The sequence below is a fragment of the Pogona vitticeps genome, chromosome 6 (genome assembly GCF_051106095.1).
Source record: "Pogona vitticeps strain Pit_001003342236 chromosome 6, PviZW2.1, whole genome shotgun sequence".
Lineage (NCBI taxonomy): Eukaryota > Metazoa > Chordata > Lepidosauria > Squamata > Agamidae > Pogona > Pogona vitticeps.
In genome coordinates this window covers 113,565,198-113,585,820 of record NC_135788.1, presented here as the reverse complement: position 1 = coordinate 113,585,820, position 20,623 = coordinate 113,565,198, and the positions used below count along the sequence as shown (strand labels likewise).

At 42.1% G+C, this 20,623-nt stretch overlaps 1 protein-coding gene across 1 annotated transcript; it reads right to left on the bottom strand.

Annotated features, from left to right (window-relative positions):
• Positions 1-104: 104 nt before the first annotated feature.
• On the bottom strand, positions 105-20,172 carry LOC140708284 (vomeronasal type-2 receptor 26-like). Its single transcript, XM_073003676.2, has 4 exons — positions 20,029-20,172; positions 16,763-16,990; positions 7,696-7,822; positions 105-7,558 (listed from the first exon to the last, which is right to left on the bottom strand). The coding sequence occupies exons 1-4, from the start codon at positions 20,170-20,172 to the stop codon at positions 6,648-6,650; spliced, it is 1,410 nt and encodes a 469-aa protein (XP_072859777.2). The 3' UTR covers positions 105-6,647.
• Between the last annotated feature and the right edge of the window lie 451 nt (positions 20,173-20,623).

The window sequence follows — 20,623 nt, the reverse complement described above, 5'->3', positions numbered from 1 at the left end:
CAAGATGTTGAAAGGAAGGAAGGCTAAGAAATTGTTGGCAGTTGATATAGTTTATCTACTGTTTGTTGATTATGTAACCAAAGGCATTACTTTGAAGCTAGGCATTTTCTTTTTTAAGTCAAGACAAGTTAAAAATAAGTGAACTTATAGAGAAGATGGAGAAACAAGAAAGGAAAGATTCTGTGGGAAAGTAGGGACAGAATGAGAAAACAGAGATCAGATGGAATTCACTTTTAGAGCAATAATAATATCTTCACTGAAGTTGACCTGATCTCATATGATGGAAATGTTAAATAGATCATATGACAAAATATTGGTTATGACAATGAATTAGAACAATGGATATAAAAACATGGCAGAATAATATAAAATGTTTTAAATAAGTTAATAAGCTTAAAGATTAGCTACTATAATTGGTTTTCTTTTCTATTTTTTCACTTTTTACTATAATTGTAATTTAATTGCATAAGTGGATGTAAGAATACTCCCCCCCCTCTGGTATTCTACCCTGTTCCCACCCTTTCCTTTTCCCCTTACCTTATTCCTTTGTTCCTAACCAAAACCATATACTTTTGAAAAATCAATAAGAAATCCTGGAAGGGACCAAAGAGAAAAAAAAGAAAGAAAAGAAATAATTTCTGTCATTCTATGACACTGAATGAACAGCAAGACATTCAACAAATGTTAGTATTCATATCCAGTTCTCTGTCAATTATGTTGAATTATAGCCTGCTTCCCTAGACCTACTGTATATATAAATCCATACAGGCCTAAAGCAAAATTAGAAATGTTAACTAACAGCATACCCACGCAAAAGAGATATTTTTTGAACGGTCAACCACACAGAATTTATGGTCTCAGAAATAAATGGAGAAAATATCTCAAGTGGAATAGGAAAACATCTGAAAGATAAATCTGACATTCAACGTGCTCCATCTCGAAAAGATTAAAATCTTTTATGAATAACCTGTTCCTTCCCCCGGATTATCCTGAACAGAAACAAAGGAGATTTTCCTAAGAGAGATCTGGATCAGCTGATTTCTCTTTTGCTTTAGTTCACAGGCCTGGGACAGTTTTCTCCATGTACTTCCTCAATGTTTAGAGAGTAACAAGATAAGCAACTGCTTTAATTAAACACTTTGTTTAATGAAGAGAAGAAATGCCCTTGGCTTCACTCTACATTCTCATTTATGAAGCAGTGAAAAAGAACTACAGTACTTACAAACCAATTACTTCAGAAGAATCTGGGTATTTCTCAAAGGTCCTCAGAGGAAAAGTACCATATGTAATGGATACAAAGTGCCCAAGAACCATCTCATCTGAATCTTTAAGGAAAGAAGTTTGAACACTTGTCCTCCAGTCACAGACGGAAGGGCTCATAGTCCAGCTAGAAGAAGGATGCACCAGGAACATCAACAAAGCCAGACAGAAGGCTGACAAATGTTGGGACTGGTTCGCTTCAGACCTCTTCATGCTGAGCCAAAGGCATCACCAGTACAATCAACTCTTGGCAGAAGACACAGAGAAGTTTGGACTGGCAGAGCTGTCCACTCTATCTCTCAAACCGAGGTGTTGTCAGTTCCTTGGAGATGAGACTTTATACACTAAGTGCAGAGATGCTAACCGACATGGGCTGTTTTTGCTCCTTGTTTTGACACGGAAGCCTCTCATTTCTCAGGGGTATTGGGAAAACAGAAATGCAAAACACAGTCATTCAGATAATTATGGGAAATTTAATCAAGTCTCATTGGATTTGTTAAGTTAGAAGCCCCACTAAAGGAATAAAAATGTACACAGACTCTTTCGAAAGTCTCTAAAAGTGATTATTTTGGCTTCATCAAAAGTTTAGGGCCAAATCTACTTAGGTTTGTTTTCTTAAAACTTATTAATTTTTAATTTTTTATTAAATGATGTACTACCAAAACTCTTAAACATTCAGCCCCATATTTACTAGTTCTCACCTTCTTAACTTTTATATCACATCAGCGTTCATCATTAATCACCATATCCCAGACTTTTCTACACCAATCACTGAACAATATATTGTAAACTGATTTGCAGCTCCGAGGAATAATCAGTGTTATGCTGAACATTTTTCAGGAATTTTCCAGCTAACAAGTACTCAGAAACGGTTTTCCATTCCCTTCCTCTGGAGCTTCCCTGCATCTGGGCAGCTTATCCAAGGCCACACAAGGCGGCTTTTTCCCCAGTAATCAACATGGGGAATCCAACTCTTGATGTTCATCTTTGCAGCCAGTAACCTGAGTCACTGAGCCCAAGGCCAATAGGATAGCTCCAATTTCTTTTCTTTTTCCTTATTTTTTTTTGTACACTTTCCCAATGGGTGGACAGTGAAGATGATGCAACTTCCCTCTTTACCTGTGTCTGAATTGTTTCCTTATCAATTTCTCCCTCATATTCAATTCACACCTGAAAAGAAGAACAAAACATTTGGGAAGGAAGATACAACCCAGTAACTCACCACTGGAAACCAAGATGGAGAAAATCTCCATGGCTACCATGTATTTCCCCTTCGTAAGGTAGTTTGGGAGAAAAGACATTCAAACACTGCAAATCATCAACATGTTGAAAGTCATCAGTTTGGTTCATTAAAAGTATCAGCCAAATGTGGTGATCACCCTAATTTTGCTCATGTACTATGTTATTTGCATATACTACTGAGAGCTGTTGGGAGGTGGAGCCAGAGAAGCTAAACGTCAGAGAGAGGAGAGTCTGATGTGAGAGTTCAGTGAGTTTAAGTAAGAGAGGAGAGTTTGATGTGAGACGTCAGAGTCAAAGATGAGAGTCTGAAGCAGAAGTAAGTCTGTGGTAGTTAGAAAATGTGGCAGGGTTAGGAATTAACCTGTTTTCTTCAACTTTCTACTCAGCATGGACCTCCATCTTTGTAATAAAAGGGTGTTGACAGAGGTCAACTGGTGGCAGCATAAAGAGAGAATGTGTAGTGGGCCTCAGGCTAGTGAAATAATCTGGGGACACGTAAGGGCGCCTCACACCAACGTCCGGACAAAGAAAGCCACCATGAAGCTACAAATGGCCAACAGCCCCATGTAGTCTAGGACAATGTAGAACATGAGATCCTAATCTTCATTACAGAAGTGGGGAGAGGTAATTGTGGTGCTCACCTAGGTCATGAATATGAATGTGCTGTCTGCATGTACCCATGAAAGTGCCGGAGAGGCAAACTCACGAGATATAAGAGTCTCTGCAGCAGGAGGAAATAGGGGGATTTGTGAATTTGGATTTGGGTTGAGAGAGAAGGTTGGCGATTGGGAATCAATGAAGTAGGATGTTTTGTTAAGAGTTAATGACTTTGATTGTACCTTCATCACCTGTAATAATAAAGAATTTCTATTTGGTTCTTTATAAAATGACACATTGCCTGGACCTCTATTGTGAATAATACACAATGCTGATGTCGTCAACTGGTGGCAGTGACACGACACATAGCTTGTGCCCATTGCTTGGCGAAACAACCAAGGGACAGATGGGAACTTGAGAGTAATCAACCAGAGAGCACAGATCCCAACCTGAGTAAGAAAAGGCACAAGAATGACAGAGCCTGGCAGTTGTTTCCCCCTTTACCTGTGGGTCTTGCAGTGTAGATTTAAAATGTGAAAAGTAGACTGTAATGTTAAATTAAAATTAAATGTGAAAATTAGACTATACAGTAATTTTTAAATGTAAAATATACTGTATTTATTTTTGCATTCTGTGCCTTCTAGGGTTTGTGTATGAGACCTCTCCTTTGTTTTAAAATGTGTGGATTTCAAATGTACTGTACGGAAATTTTTCTGTGAGGGTGGATGGCATGGTGTAAAATGGTTTTTTTCCCCTTTAAATCAGGGTCTGTGCTGGATGGCATGCTGTAAAATGGGCCTGTGGTGGTTGTAGATGCAGGCAGCCAGGCTTTAAAATGGCTGCCAGGCAGGCAGCCTGGCAGGGAGGCAGGCTTTAAAATTCAGTTCAGATTCATGTCCGAAGTTTAAGACTCCAGTCTTTTTTCCCTTAAAATCAGGCAATGTGTTGATTTGTTAATGTAGGGTTTGTGTACTGTGGTGAGCTGAACCATAGTCATGGCTCCAAAGAAAGAACAGAGCAAGCTGAAAAAAAGGATCATCTCCATTGAAACCAAATAGGAAATCATCAAAAAGAAGGAACAAGGCATAAGTCTGAATGAACTGGCCGCTGAGTACCAGATGGCAAAGGCTATGATTGGTACCATACTGAAGATGAAAGATATCCTGAGGAACATAGATGTGGCAAAAGGAGTCACAATCGTAAGAAGAACAGGCCACCCCTGATGGAAGAAGTGGAAAAAATTTTCTGGTGTGGATCAACGAGAAAAAACTGAAAAGGGACACCATCAATGAAACCATGATCTCTGAAAAGGCAAGGAAGCTGCACAGTGATTTAATGGAAAGAAACCCCTCCGGAAGGGCAGTAAGAATGCTGGTTTTCAAACTGGGTTAAAGTGCATTTCAGAGTCATGTCTGTCTTTGTGCTGAAGAATTCTGAGGAGTAAGAATGCTGGCTTTCAAAAAGGGTTAAAATACATTTCAGAGTCATGTCTTTGTGATTAAACATGCTTTAAAATGGCTTGGTTGAAAAAAATATTTTAAAAGTGCTTTTAAAACTGTTCCCTGCCTCCCCCCTTCCTTTCCTTAACTTTTCTTGACCTAAGTTCACCTTAGGTCAAAAGAAGAAAAAAGAAAAAAAATCTCTCCCTAGTGGTAGAATGTGGATTAGCAAGCTTCCCATTAGTTCCTATGGAGCAAAAATGGCAGATATGGATTAAATGGTTTTCAATGAATTCCTATGGGAAATGCATATTCGACAGCTGACCTTTCGACCTGCAGACCCCATTCCAATACAGATTAATTATGTAAGTTGAGGGTACACTGTATTCCAGGTCAGCTGTCGAATATGCTCATGGGAAGAATACAGATTTAGAAGTCTATGTCTGTAGTCCTCCACCTGTAATGAAAAGCTTTGGGGTTTCATTTTTTAAAATTGAGATGGCCATCTAGATACATATTTCTTTTTTAGGTTTTAATATTTTTGAGATGAATATGTTTTGAGATTTCATATTTTTATTTCAGATTTCTCATTTTCTATAAACATATTCTCTCCATTTAGTTCTACTGTATACCTCTGTGATCATCCGTGCTGTGTGGTTGACCTGTTTTGCCATTGGTCTGTCCTTACTTAACAAATGCAATCCCCCTTTAGACCTCAAGTCCCCTTCTTCTTGTTGACTGTTGTTCTGGTAGCGGCCCCAGTATATCTTCTCCCCCAAACACTGTAATGGCACAGTCTGCAGCGCTGGGAGATCAGACGGGCTATTTATTTTCTTTATTTATTACATTTCTATCCCACCCATCTAGTCATTTTGACTACTCTGAGCGGCATACATCAAACACAACACAACAATTATAATAATATCAGCATCCAAAAATAAAATGAATAATCAATCAAGATGGAAAACAAAAATAAATCAAATAATAGCCGGAGGGATGGCCTGCCTAAACAGCCATGTTTTAATTGGCTTTTAAAACATTGGCTATACATTACCTGTGGTTGTGAGGGGACTCACTGAAACATTTTTTATCCACATTACCCACCTGTGTGACCAAATTTGACCACCTCTCACTATGCCAGCACCCCTTAGCCAGTGTGGGATAGGTGAAAAATCCCCAATTCCAAAGGCAAATCAAGCTGCGGATCAAAAATTCCTATTCAGCCCCAAACAGGCAACCAGTAAAACTCGCACTAGCATTCAGGATGGGGGGTCGGTGGGCTGATGAAAAGAAAGAGGCTGAAAGTGAGAGGAACCTTGCCTTAAATACTCCCTCTTCCCCAATCCTCTCAGTTTACTCTGCAAGAGCTTCTTGTCTCACGCTATCCTAGGAATGGGATAATGGAGGCCCACACTGCCAAAGAGCTCATCAGTGGACCAGGCAGTGTGTTGAGCTTACAGGAATTATGTCCAGAACGAAGAAAGAAAAGCAGTCAGTAATGACCGGCCTATTGTCCTACACCTGCTTCCTTAACAGAATTATCAGTTTGAGAATGATTTCTCTTTAAGTACAGGTGGCCAGATGTAACCAGCTCTGAGCACTGAACTGATTGCACAATATATTGTAGCATAATTGATTATTGAAGCAGAAAATAGGATAGTTATGTCAAATTTAATTGCAGTCTGATTCCAAAGAATTATTTATTTGTTTGCAAGATTTTTTAGCCGCGCCATTACCAGTGGTCTTTGAATGGAATACAACAATATTAAAACTTTAAAAACATCAAAACCAGTAAAAATAGTCAATATTAAATTATATACTATATTAAAATTATCACCATATCTTGACCTTTCCTTATGCCATCCTCAAGATCAACCTGAATGCTCAATTGTAACCCAACATCCAAACAACATGCTGTCTTATAAAATGGAAGAAAAACACTACACCCACTTGGAATTTAATGGTGTAGGTATGTTTCTGCCTAAAGTAACATGAAAAAATTACAAAACCAGAACAATTTTCAAGACGTCTAAGATATCTATAATTTCTTTCTATTGTATGTGTAGACTTTCCCCAGAGGGAGTCGCTAAAGATGATGTGATTTTCTTCTCACCTGCATCTCACCTTATTCCCTACTATTTGCTCCTTGGTGTTCAAATCAGGCCTGAGAAGAAGAACATAACATTTGGGAAGAAAGATAATACCGAGCAACCCACCACTGGAAACTAAGATGGAGAAGACCTCCACAGCTACCATATATTTCCCTTTAGTACTCATATAGGATGGGAGGAAAGACACCCAAACGCTACAAAACATCAGCATGCTAAATGCAATCAGTTTGGCTTCATTAAAAGTATCAGGCAGCTTCCGGGCAAAAAAGGCTACCAAGAAACTGAGGATGGCCAATAACCCCATGTAGCCTAGGACAAGGTAGAACATGAGATCTGAACCTTCATTGCATTGAAGCAAGATTGTGTCAGTCTCAGAATGCATGTCAAACTCAGGGAAAGGGGGAGAGATAATCAACCAGACCGCACAGATACCAGCCTGAGTAAGAGAAGACACCATGATGACTGACCCTGCCAGCTGCTTCCCAACCCATCTTCTCATCCCATGTCCAGGCTTTGTGGCCATGAAGGCTACTATCACAGTGATGGTTTTGGCTAAGACACAAGCAACAGACACACAGAAGACGATGCCAAACACCATTTGTCTCAGAAGGCAGGTGAGAGTTCCAGGCTGTCCAATAAAGAAGAAGGAACAGAGGAAGCAGAGGAGGAGAGAGGAGAGGAGGGCACAGGTGATGTTCCAGTTGTTGGCTTTGACCATGGGAGTATGGCGGTACTGAATGAAAGTCCCCATCACCACGATGGTGGTGATAGAAAGGAAGAGGGCCAAGCAAGTCAGTACTAAGCCCAAGGGTTCCTCATAAGACAGGAAGCTTAGGGCTTTGGGAATACATCTGTCTTGATTCTTGTTTGGATACTGGCCCTCAGGGCACTCCTTACATTGTTCTGCATCTGAAAGAAAGCAACATCATCTCAGCTTTGTAATCACCCAACTTTAATTTATTAGAGAAAATAGGTCTGTAATTGAGTCCTGCATTTATTCTCAAAGTTGTACTTCTCCATAGGTGCTTCTGGACTCCTTCACTTACCCATCTGGATTGAAATCCTCCCTTTAGGGCACGCAACGCAATCATAGCAGCACACCTGCTTCCCCAGTTGGACGGACATGCTCTCTCCAGGGTGGCAGCTCTCCACACAGGTGGACCTGGGCAGACTCTAATGGCAATTAGCAGGAAAATTACTGAGAATTAACATTATTTTAAAATATAATACAAGGGTTGTATTTTTTGCCAGAATCCTAATGGGTTTCCATAAAATTCGCTGTGCTTCTTTGGAGACAACAGACATAGTGTAAGTAGTCCCAAAACACACTCTTGCCTGAGTCCATTTCCTATTCTTATCTAGTGCAGGCAAATTGCATCAGATTCTGAATGGTGGATCCATGCATTTTTATAACCAAATGTCTCAATCGAAGATTTAAGGATCCTCCCAGTCTCTACAAGCTTCCTTTCTGTTTGAGAGCCAACCTGAATTTATTGTAGCAACTCAATTTGACATCATCTACATGGAACTGCTTGGAGAGTTTGTTGAAAGTTTTGGGGTAAAGTGGACAGACAGAATTCTAGCTCCTGTCCTCTGCAGATGATGGCCGGAAGGACTGGCAAAAGTTTAGGAACTTCCAGAACATGGTGAAGCAGCTCGAAAAACTCACAACAACCATTCGATCATGGCAGTGAAAACTTTGAGGAAGAAATTGTCACCAGTATGCTGATGACACCCAAATCTATCTCTCCTTTCCATCTAATGCAGGGGTGAGCAATTGATTTCTATAGAGGGCCACATGAAATATCTGAACTGTGTTTGGGGGCCGAACCAACTTTACGTAAAAATAAAATGAAACAGTGATGTTATGATTGTTTTTATTTTAAACCTGTTAATCTTCACAAATACTAAAGAGGTTGGTTGTTGTGGGTTTTTCGGGCTTCTTGGCCATGTTCTGAAAGTGGTTCTTCCTAACACTTCGCCAGTCTCTGTGGCTGGCATCTTCAGAGCACAGTTTGCTGTCCTCTAAAGATGCCAGCCACAGAGACTGGCGAAACGTTAGGAAGAACCACTTTCAGAACACGGCCAAGAAGCCCGAAAAAACCCACAACAACCATTAGATCCCGGCCATGAAAGCCTTCGCGAATACATTAAAGAGGTTTTTTGCACTGTATTAAAGATAAGCAACTAACCAACTTTAGACAAAAAGCTATAAATGGTTTTGATGTTCAACTTGTTCAGTGAGAGTAATTCAGTCTGTCTGGGGCTTGAACAAGTGCTTGACTGGAGTGATAACTGGCGGGCCGGACAGGAGCGGCTCGCGGGCCATAAGTGGCCCTCGGTCAGCACTTTGCCCAGGTCTGATCTAATGCCAAGGAGGTTGTCTTGGTTCTTAACAAGTGCCTGATATCTATAATGTGCTTGATGAGGGCAAACGAACTAACATTTGATCCAGACAAGACCGAAGTGCTCCTGGTCAGTTGGAAGGACAGAACAGAGATTCGACCTTTGCCAAATTGGGTTCTGCTCCCTCTGAAAGCACAGGTTCACAGATTGAGTGTACTCCTGGATTCATCCCTCAGCATCGATGTCCAGGTTTTGGTCAGGAGTGCTTTGCATAGTTAAATTTGGGGTGACAGCTGTGCTCATCCCTCAAGATGTCTGATTTGACTACAGTGAAGTATGTCTTAGTTACATCCCCCTTACATTACTGTATCACATGCTGTGTTGGGCTGCCTTTCTGGACGGCTCAGAAATCTCAGCTGGTTCAAAATGGAGCAGCCAGACTATGGATTGGTCCCAGAGATAGGGAGCCTATAACGCCCCTGTTGCAACAACTGCACTGGCTACAAGTCCGTTCCCAGGCCAAATTACAAGTGTTGGTCATTACCTATAAAGCCATGTATTGTTTTGGTCCAGGCTACCTGAAGGCCTATATCTCTCTTTCTGAGCCTTCTCAATATTTTAGGTCATCAGAGGAGACTCTTGTCTCTGTCACTTTGCCAGGGCAGGCACGCTCGATGGGGACATGAGAGAAGGTCTTCTCTGTGGCAGCCCCCAGGTTATGAAAGGCTCTCCCTCCGACGATAAGGCTGACCGATGAAAAACCATCTTCTCAGGCAGTCTTTTAGCATTCATAATAAATACCTAAATGTCATTTTAAAGTTTTGATCATTGTTAATGTTTACCTACATTTATTTATTATACTGTATATTAATTAGTGTATAATTTAATTGTTTCTTAATGTTCAACATTCATTGATCACAATTATATTATTTTAATGTTTGGAATTGACTTCAGTCCCCTTATGTGGAGAAAGGCAGCATATAAATCGAAGAAACAACCAAATGGTTAAAAATGATCTCTGGAAGCAAAGCTAGAACTGATGTGAGGCTATCAAGGAACCATCTGTGCATTACCAGTTTTAAACTCTGTCGGAGAATATATTTTAAAGAATTAACCAGAGGCCAACTGCAAACCACTAATATACTAAATAAAACTCTGACCAGCCAACCGCTAAGACTTCAACTGACCACCAAGAACGAAAGGGTTGGACAAAGAGCAGGCATGCCCCAAGCTCCACTCCCTCTATGTTTTTACTTGTGTTTTTGATTTTTTATCTACTTTTATTTATCAAGCTTTTAGAAATAAGCTTTTTAATTGCTTGCAGCTTTTATTATTCAAGAGTCAGCTGCTGTCATCTGCTTATCATTCTTTTACTGTGATTTTAACTGCGTACTCCATTAACAAACCACTGCGTCAAGTTGCTTGCCGTCAAAATAAGCCTTTTTCTGAATGCTGAAGTTTTTATCTTATCTTTTTAAATATATTTTCAATATATTTTCAAAATTTTAATATATTTTTAAATCCTGTTTTAAATATTTTATATTTTAACTGGAGATTGTCGTCAGTGAGAGGAGTAATTTGCCTTGAATCTGCAACCAGCAAATTCCCAAACTCCTACCGAACTAAAACACAGGGTAATTACAGTGGGGGCTTGACTTGAGAACTTAATCCGTATTGGAAGGCGGTTCTCAAGTCAAAAAGTTCTCAGGTCAAATCTGCATTTCCCATACGAATGCATTGAAAACCATTTGATCCGTATCTGCTCTTTTCCATCCATAGAAACTAATGGGAAGCTGCTATTCCACCTTCGACCACTAGAGGGGGATATTTTGTTTCTTTTTTTCTTAGGTCAAGAAAGGTTCAGGGAAGTCAGGGAAAATACAGTCCAGGCAGTACAGTACCAGGCAGTCTGAAGACTGTCTCCCAATCCACTCTCTAAACGCTGGGAGGAGTGAGGAAGCAGACAGGCACCCTTTTCACTGGCCAACAGTTAACTGAAAGTTCAAATTTTGCACTTTCCCTGCCTCCCACGTGGGTTTTTTTCAGTTCTTAACTCAAATCTAAGTATGTAAGTCAAGTCAATATTTTCCTATGAGAGTGGTTCTTAAGTCAAAATGTTCTTAACTCAAGCCGTTCTTAAGTCAAGACCCCACTGTAGGGAGAATGGGAAACAAGCGTCATAGATCAAGCCCAAGTTACCATCCAGCCAAAGCAGTGAAGCAACTGAAAATAGATAAGCTTCTAACAACCAACTCCTCGGTGAGTAACTTAGTTGCTGGACCCACCATAGCCCTAAGCAACCAATTTGCAACATTGGAGGATGAAACACTTTTAACCATCGAGGGGCAAGATGCTGAATCCCCCCTGCACACCCCTATTAAGGCTGTTTCAGATGCTGCTATTGAACACTTGCCCACCCATCTAGCAGAACATTGCTTGCTCACAGCTCAAACCGTCGACGCACTATTTAATAATCTACAAAGGGTGTGTCACAAAATGAATGCAGTTGAATTTGCTTTGGGGAAACTCACGGAATCACTGACCCAGGCACTAAGAAACCCTCAATTAAAGAGGAGCATGCAAGGCAACCAGATGGGGAAAAACAACCATACTGAGCTGCAAAAAAACCTTCAACTCCAAACTGCTCAGCACATGAGGGAGGCTCCAAGGAGTATGAATATCTTTAAGCCTACTCAGATCTTGCTGCAAATTGCACCTGTATCAATCAACAGGAGGAGATGGGACTCACATGAGACAGTTTTAACTTCCCTAAGTCAACTGCTAATGACAGATGCACACAAAATAGACCTAAAAACCATTAAATGGCTTCCTCACTCCAAGGGTCAAAAGAGGGTACAACTCTCCTTTGAACATGCAGTGATCCCACTCATGCTATTCAAAATGAAAACTTTTCTAGCTAAATTTCAGATTACACCTATTAGAATCTTCTCAAATACATCTCTTACACCCCTGCTTCAGAGAGACTCGACACAAAGAGAGCCTAGCACTAACAGCCGGGAAACCAAGGCAGAAGTCCCGAAAAGTAAATTAATGTCCCCAGCATCTCTGTCAACTCTGCAACCAAGGGATCAAGCACCTAAACCTAAGAAAAGGACCTTTCAGGAGACTGCCCTCACTTATTCTGAAGCCCCACCCTCCAATAAGGAAGTCTTAGCTACTCTCACCAAATTCAATACTAATTGGGAGGAAACCAAAATCAGCTTGGCCTCCCTACAAACTTTCTTGAGAGACCACACTGTGATGCCACTCATTCTTACCCCACCCAACCATGAAACTCATTTCCAAGCTTCTAGGAAGATGGGCCAGCAGAAGCTGGCAAATATCTCTACACAGTTGATGGACTGCCATCCAATGGACCTGATTCTTCTAGACCCAGAAGACTCCAAAGATAACTCAACCACTAGGCATACACTGAAATCACCCATGAAACCTAAGGTGGCAACAACCCCTCTTGTTCCTGCACCCACAAGATCTAGCCCTATTATCAATCAATCTTCAAGGGATCTGCAGCTACAGCTTGATATTGAAGATGAAGCTTTATCAAAAGAGGCCCTGGACAGCTTCATCTCTCTCCCATGGGAAAAGCAGGTACTGACACTAAAAAAGATAGAGGCTGTAAGGCAGGAGTTTGTGACTCTCCTTGAAACTCGCCGGCCCAACATTATAATTCAGGCGGAAGTACATTCAGTACCGACACCCACTGCCGATGCGCCAACCCTTTTATAACAGAACTGCCCCGAACCACACAACAGCTCCAACTCCCAGTGCCCACTTTCAGTTTTATCATGGAACATCGCCGGGTGGCAAAATAAGTTGGTGGACCAGGAGTTCGGAAAATTTCTTTCAATGTTTCACATCCTCTGTTTGCAGGAAACCTGGCTAATTGACTCCTCTCCCCTGATGTTACAGGGGTATACCCCATTTTTGCTTCCTGCTCTTAAACCATCCAGGAAAGGGAGAGCTAGAGGAGGCTTAGCTATTTTGGTCTCTGTCAAATTGGACATAGAGCTAGAAGTCATTTACCGATCAGAAAATAATTTTATTCTGTCAGCATTGGTAAGAGGAACATGGGGAAATGGGTTGGAGGCACTAATATGCATCAATGCCTACTGTCCACCCGGTAAAACAGAATATCTCACCTCTTTCTGGTATGAACTGGAAGAAGCCATCAACCGCTGTGAGTTTTTGCACCCAAGAGCAGCTGTAATTTTGTGTGGCAACTTTAATGCCAGAGTTGGCCCTGGATCAACTGAGACAGCAGTTGATTCAGACCTAGAGTTTAATGAACCCTTCCTATCTGACCGACACTCTTTGGATAAAGTCCTCAACAAAAAAGGTAGGAAGCTAGCCGAGACAATATCTGCCCTAGAACTAATTTGCCTTCACGGCAGCTCTCAGGATGACTCAAAAGGACATTTCACCTTCCGTAATAGTTGGACAGGGAGTGTCGTCAATTATATATTTTGCTCCCCTAGGTTGGTGTCCCAGGAGACAAAATATAATAGACCGACCCGATAGTGACCACCTACCCATCTGTCTCTCCATCCCCCTGACAACTCCACAGTTGCCCCCACCACCGGCTGATTGGGCAGAGGGAACTATGATTGTAGGGAAACGCTTAAAATGGTCCCCCCCTTGTTGACGAAACAATTCGGGAACAGCTAAACAACCCACATCTGTTAAGTGTACATAGGGATATTGTAATCGGATATAGGGATCCAATAGAAGGCATCAACTATATCAATTTTAACTTAAGACCTCTATTAACTAAAAAGCCACAGGTGACTTCCCTAGCCTCACATAGACGGGGATGGTACGACCAAGAATGTAGACTAACCAAAAAGCATCTAGCTCAGTGTGGCCGCCTCCTCATACATCACAGAGGGGACGCCACTTCACACTTTCTTCCTCTTAACACGCTGCCACCAACCACACACGTATATCTGACTCTTCAGACCAAGGTATGGATTTTAAAAATAAAAATTATTGTTTATTGGTACAACTTAATATAAGGTAAATCAATATATGAACTGAATATGTCAATCAATAAAATAAAGAATCCCTTCAGTCACTCTATCACTCAGACCTTATCTAACACAGTACTTCATATCATACATGCCCTAACTCAATCTCTATCTTCTCATCCTAGCTAAAACTCTCACACATCATTCACTCCCCCCTTATATACATAGCTCCACCTCCTGGAGTCCCACCTCCTGCCCTGCTATAGGCAGTTGAGCTCCAGCATAACATTGATAGGCAGGTGACGTCATCACAGCCGTCACACTCAGTTAACAAGGAAGACGAGGAAGATGCACTCAAAATCGAATCTGGAGGCGCTGGCTCATTACCGCTCAAAATATAAGGAACTTTTAAAACAAAAGAAATGGGCATTCATGTCAGCCCAATGCGAAGAACTAGGGCAGGCTGTGCTGGAAAAGAAAGAGCGAAAATTCTGGAGTATGGTCTCAGCTATGGATATAGGTCCCAATCCTGCACCAAATGCCTGCCTCACGGCAAATGCCTGGTGCCACTACTTTCAAACTATTTTCAATAGTGATGCAAACACTGGGCCACAAAAAGTGAGAACCATCCAGACTCTACTGAACTCTACACCCGAATGGCCCCCAGTTTCAGAACGGGAAGTGTACAAACTTATCGATGCCCTAGCAACTGATAAAGCACCCGGCGAGGACATGATCCCACCAGAGGTGTATAAGAACAACCCAGAATGGTGGGCCCCAGTCCTAGCACAGCTCTTCTCCCACATTAATGCTACAGGAATCTTTCCTGATGGGTGGAGGCAGAGCATAATATTCCCAATCTACAAAAAAGGAAACAAATCCCTCCCCCAGAATTACTGCCCAATCAGCTTACTAGATATTAGCTCCAAACTTTATACCCGCCTTCTCTCCCAGAAGCTGACTAAATGGATGGAGGAAAATAACATCCTTCATCAGGAACAAGCAGGTTCCAGGAAGGGGCATAGCACAGTAGATCAAATCTACGTGCTATATCATCTCGTGTGCAAATACACCTCCAGGCCATTCAAATGGCTGTTCACGGCTTTTATTGACTTCTCCTCTGCATTCGACACAATCACCAGAAAACGCCTGTGGGATAAGCTCACAGAGACCAACATTGATAAGAGACTCCTAGCTCTGATACAAGTACTATACTCCAACACAACATTGAGGGTAAAGATTAGCACAGATGGAAGGCTGACAAAGGAAATTCACACTAACAAAGGGGTAAAACAAGGATGTTTACTCGCACCCCTACTTTTTAACTTTTATATTAATAATATTGTAACAGCCTTAAACCATCCAGACCATTTCCCCCCCCTCAATTGGGAACTATAAGATTGCATGTCTCATATATGCTGATGACATTGTTCTATTATCAATGAACAAAAAGGGATTGAAACGAAGCTTAAATAAGCTCCAAGAGTTTAGCCACCTAGAGCAACAAAATCTAATGTGATGATTTTTGGAAAGCATCCTCCCAAGTTCAACTGGACTATAGGCGAATACAAAATAGAACAAGTCCAGACTTTCAAATACCTGGGAGTGCATTTTGATGAGAAAAACTGCTGGAAATCCCAGATACAGAGCATGAAAATATCGGTTCAGAAATCTAGCCATGCTCTGGTCAAATTCTTTCATTCTAAAGGTGGCAAACTAGCAACCCCAGCTTTAAAAGTATTTTCAGGGAGGGTCATCTCCCAAATGCTTTATGGAATTGAGATCTGGGGTATGAATCAGAACAACCTACATCATCTTGAAGTAGGACAGAATAAATTTCTGAGACACATCCTTGTGGCACCCCAGGGGACCCCAGCAGCTTACCTTAGAACAGAGACAGGTATGGTATCATGAAAGCCAGGGCAACTTTAGCTATACTCTCGTATTATAAGAGGGTGATGGATATGCCCGACCACCGCCTACCCAAACGCTGTATGATAGAGCAAGAGTGGTGGCTGGGCAACTTCAGCTCAAAACCTACTAAAATCTAAATCCCTCTCTACAGACATTTTCATTTTTTCTGAGGTTAAAAGAATGTTGAGAGATTGGCTCTATAAAACGGATAACGACCAGGACCTGGCCTTAATCCACTCTCCATTATTTACTCTATTGTCAGCTATATCAGAACCCTTGAGAAAAGCTCCTGGGTAACATTTTGACTGCTCTACAGGAGGAAACCCCTCAGATAAAGGTGGTCAGGTTACTCTTGGACTGTGACCCATATGTTACGTATAGAACAGCATATTCGCAAAAGCGGCCAGAAACATTCGGGCTAATGTTTTGAAAGCCATTGCGATCAATTGTGTGGGAGATTCTCAGATATGAGGGGTCTCTTATTATTTTATTTGTCTGTGGTTTTTATCATGATTTTAATTGACCATATCTGTATTTTAAACAATTGTGACGGCTTTTAGCTAATACAATAAACTTGAACTGGATAGAACTGATAATTCAAAATACCTTTCTGTTAGCCAGTGGCAATGTACCAGGTGTAAGACCACAAGAGATAACCTTAAACTTTTATTCTAGCTCTCATAGTCTTCCATTTGGACTCTCGCACGGGACTTTAAGTGAAGCAGCTTTCAGAATCAATCTGTCCACTTCTATACAAAGGGCTTCTCGCCTCTTCTGACAAAATATCACCACACACAGATACCAGCATCAAATACACTCACAAAAGAAACTGGTGATACTGCACATGCTGAAGAATAAACATACGTACCTGATTAAACTTCTCATTCCAGGTGATGGCACTTCCATTCAACACAAATCTCTGGCCCACAGGAGCCGCAGGGTTCACACTTCCAACCCGGATTGTCTGGAAGGATTCATTGGGGAACCTGACAAAATTGATGATATCATATCCTGCTTCTAAGTCTCCTTTCTCGTTGAAAAATATTTCTTCACCAGCACTGTTGTTCAACCGAATGTTTCTTAAAAATGAATGAAGCTAGATTGGAGGAGAAAAATATAACTTTAGTAGACTCTAGGAAATGGATTGATACTCTGTACTTTCAAGTACAGTGGTGCCCCGCTTAGTGACGTTAATCCATTCCAGGATTAACGTCGCTATCCAGAAACATCGCTAAATGGAACAAAAAACCCCATAGAAACGCATTAAACCCTGTTTAATGTGTTCCTAAAGGGCAAAAACTCACCGTTCAGCGAAGATCCTCCATAGGGGCGGCCATTTTCGGTGCCTCTTAAGTGAGGAATCCGTCCAGAAAACAGTGGGTGGCCATTTTGAAACCGCCGATCAGCTGTTAAAAAAGCATTGTTTTGCCATTATTGGTTCCCCAAGCAGGGAACCGATCATGGCAAAGCACTGCCAGCCAGCCCGGGAGACACTGGGCATCCTTGGGTGGCGGATGAGCGAGGGCTTGGAGGCAGCCACCCGGGGCAGGAAGGGGTGGGCCATCCACCCGGCGCTCGCTCACCAGCCTGCCAGCCCGGGAGTCACCGGGCGTCCTTGGGTGGCGGGCGAGCGAGGGCTCGGGAGGAGGGCCGCTGGAACACCGGGGCCTTGTCCTGATTCCCGGCTCTTCCCAAGCCATCTCTCACCCCCGTCTCCGCCGCCGCCGCCAGGAGGAGCGCTGCCGGAACACCCGGGCCTTGCCCTGCCTCCCAGCTCTCCACGAGCCATCCCTCACCCCTGTCTCTGCCGCTGACAGGCGGGCCTTTGGGCTGCTCATGGCGAAGCGCTTCTCTGAGAGCAGCCCAAAGGCTCACTTTTTGGAACAGCTGATGGGCGGGCCTTTGGGCTGCTCCCGGAGAAGCGCTTTGCCGCGAGCAGCCCAAAGCCACAGCTGACGGGCGGGCCTTTGGGCTGCTTCTGGGGGAGCGCTTCTCTGCGAGCAGCGCAAAGCCCGTTTTTTTGAACAGCTGACCGGCGGGGCCTTTGCGATGATCGTGGGGGAGTGCTCCCCCGCGATCATCGCAAAGCGAATTTTCCCCATAGGGGCCATCGCTAAACGGAGCGATCGCTATGCAAGGCACCACTGTATTTGAAAATAATCCCTCTAAAGCATATTGAAAGAGGAAAAATATTATCTAGTGGCATATTTCTTGGGCTTCTCAATGAACCAATGCAGTTTTGCCCATTTTATCTATCAAGTGATGTGTCTACTGATACTTGCAACTTTCCTTTGAGGAACATAAAATCATAAGCAGAAATCCCCTGGGTGCAGCTTGGTGTGCATGAGGTGATGATGTCAGAGGTGACCTCAGGTTGGTGGGAGTCAGTGGCAGATTTTTCTATACATTGAAGATCATGCCACCTGTTCTGAGGCTTCCAAAGGGTACCTCCCCCCCTCTCATAAACACACACACACAAACACACACACACACACACACACACACACACACACACACACACACACAGGGCACCCTTCTGTCTCCTGTTATAGCTGATCCATCTACTGATTTCTAAAAGACATCTTGCACATATAATTTCTCCTTCTTGAGTACCAGATACAATGCTATATTTGTTAAAACATTTCTCTCATTTAAGAGGCAATCAATTTACTTCAAGGAAACATGGATTTTAAAAAACAAATCATTAAAAACAAAATTCAGGAACTTTGGAAACGTATTCAATGCACTTGTGAAAGACACGCTCATCGACAGCTCCCCATCTGTCACTCTGCCATAAGAAAAGTGAAACTTCCGTTTTCTGCTGTGATTTTGAGGTTTGGGTTGCAAACACACTTTGTTCTATTCTGCTTGGTGTTAGCATTGGATTGATTTGGTTTAGTTTATCTATTGTTTGTTTTTGAATGAGATTGATTCATTCAGCAGGAAAAATGGGTCCTGATATTGTCCTGTTCCTCACATTGGACAATTCCTTCCATTTCCTAGTTCCGATTACCTGCCATGGCTGAATGTGCTGGAGGCTCCATTTCTCTCCAGGCCCCTTCTGCTTTTGCATAGCTCTTGATGAAAAGACTCCATGGAGCGCATGAGCTACAGCATAAACAGCATTGTAGGTACTGTAGCTCTGGCCAGACATGCCCATTTCAAACACACTTCCAGGAAGGCTCCTCAGCTTCTCACCCCCACTACAAGCCTCCAGATTTGGAAAATTGAGGTTATAAAGTGGCAAGGAACAGAGAAATGCAGTACACCAAAACTGATGGATGAAATAAATCTGGTCCTGATATGGGTTCATATTCTCCAGAAAGTTCTCAAATCCTGGCACCACATTTGTGTGGAGTTTGAAGGACAAGGTTCCACTGAAAGATTTTGTGGCCAGATTTATTCCAGCAGGTAAAGCTGTGAAATCCCACTGAGCCGTGGTCACCCACACCCTCCTTTGAGGCTGCATTTTGTGAAATTCAAAGATATATAAAACTAATCGTATCCCATCCAGAGACTGCCTGTCTCCATATACAAGAATCACATTAATTTCACTCAGAGAAAGAGTCCAATAGATTGAGCGCATCCTGTCCCACAATAAGTCTTTTGGCAAGAAATCTGTCATTATTGGGATCATCTCTGTCCAAGCAATGCAAATATGACTCTGTAGAAGCCTTGGTCTCAAGGTCTGAAGGAAGGATTCTCCACTGTCATCCTCAGAAACAATGACACCAATCCAGTTCCATCCAAATTGCTTCAAGAGCTGAACAATCCCATCATACTGAGCATCTTCGCTGGGGACCATCCGGTACAAAGAAGGGAACTGACTCTTGTCACGTAATACAGGACTGATAGAGCCATAGCTGAGCTGAGAGAGAAAGCATCAATACACTTACATTAAAAATAAACTCTATATTTCTGAAAGATATAGTAATATATGTAATTAAATATTTACTAGGAAGCACAATGAGGAAATAGAATGTTTGATTCCTGAACTCCAACACCTTATTGTACACTCTCTTCAGATTATGAATTCTATAGGTGTGAGTAAATGCTAGCAAATATGAGGAATGGAAGTGGGAGACAAATAAGGCCTTTCCATGAGGTTACTGTTTTTTAACCCTGTGGACATACCTGAGGTATATTGTAGATACTGAAGATGGTGGCCATCTGCCGGGAGTTTTCAGAAGTGAGCCCACCAATGGCGGCCAGAAGTTTTGCTTTCTTGCCACAGTTGTAATTGAGGGGTTGCCCTCTGCTCATGAAGAGAAGATCCATGGTGGTCAAGCAGCTTCTCCAGGGATTAAAAGAATTGTCATATATATTGTAACCCAATGTGACATTGGGTAAAAATTGAGCATTCTGGTTGATCTGGCGGATGGCAAAAGCAGAGGCCAGGACGTGCTGGTAGTTCTTTGGAATTACACTGCAATGAAATTTCACAAAACTGCTCAATTTTCTGCTTGAAGGAACCAAATTGGTCTTATTAATTGTGCCCTGAATTCCGTCCTCAGAGCATGTTAGACGTGGTCATCTATATCATAGGAAAAAAATTATTGGATGGATGATTCTCCTTAGTGTAGGCCATATGTAGAACACTAGACATGGGAGGACACAAAATATCACATTTCTCACTTTCGCTTCACTCTAGATACAGGTTTAACAAATGTAGAAATAACCCTTTTTGCAGGCACCACATTCCCTCTCAGGAAAAACATGCAGAAGAATG

Excerpts from the sequence above, each read along its gene's own strand:
- LOC140708284 (XM_073003676.2), bottom strand. The coding sequence starts at position 20,172 with ATGGATCTTCTCTTCATGAGCAGAGGGCAACCCCTCAATTACAACTGT. Across the intron at positions 16,991-20,028 it reads GTATCTACAATATACCTCAG|CTTCATTCATTTTTAAGAAA; the intron begins GTATGTCCACAG and ends CCTCCAATCTAG. Across the intron at positions 7,823-16,762 it reads GGAATGAGAAGTTTAATCAG|AGTCTGCCCAGGTCCACCTG; the intron begins GTACGTATGTTT and ends AATTGCCATTAG.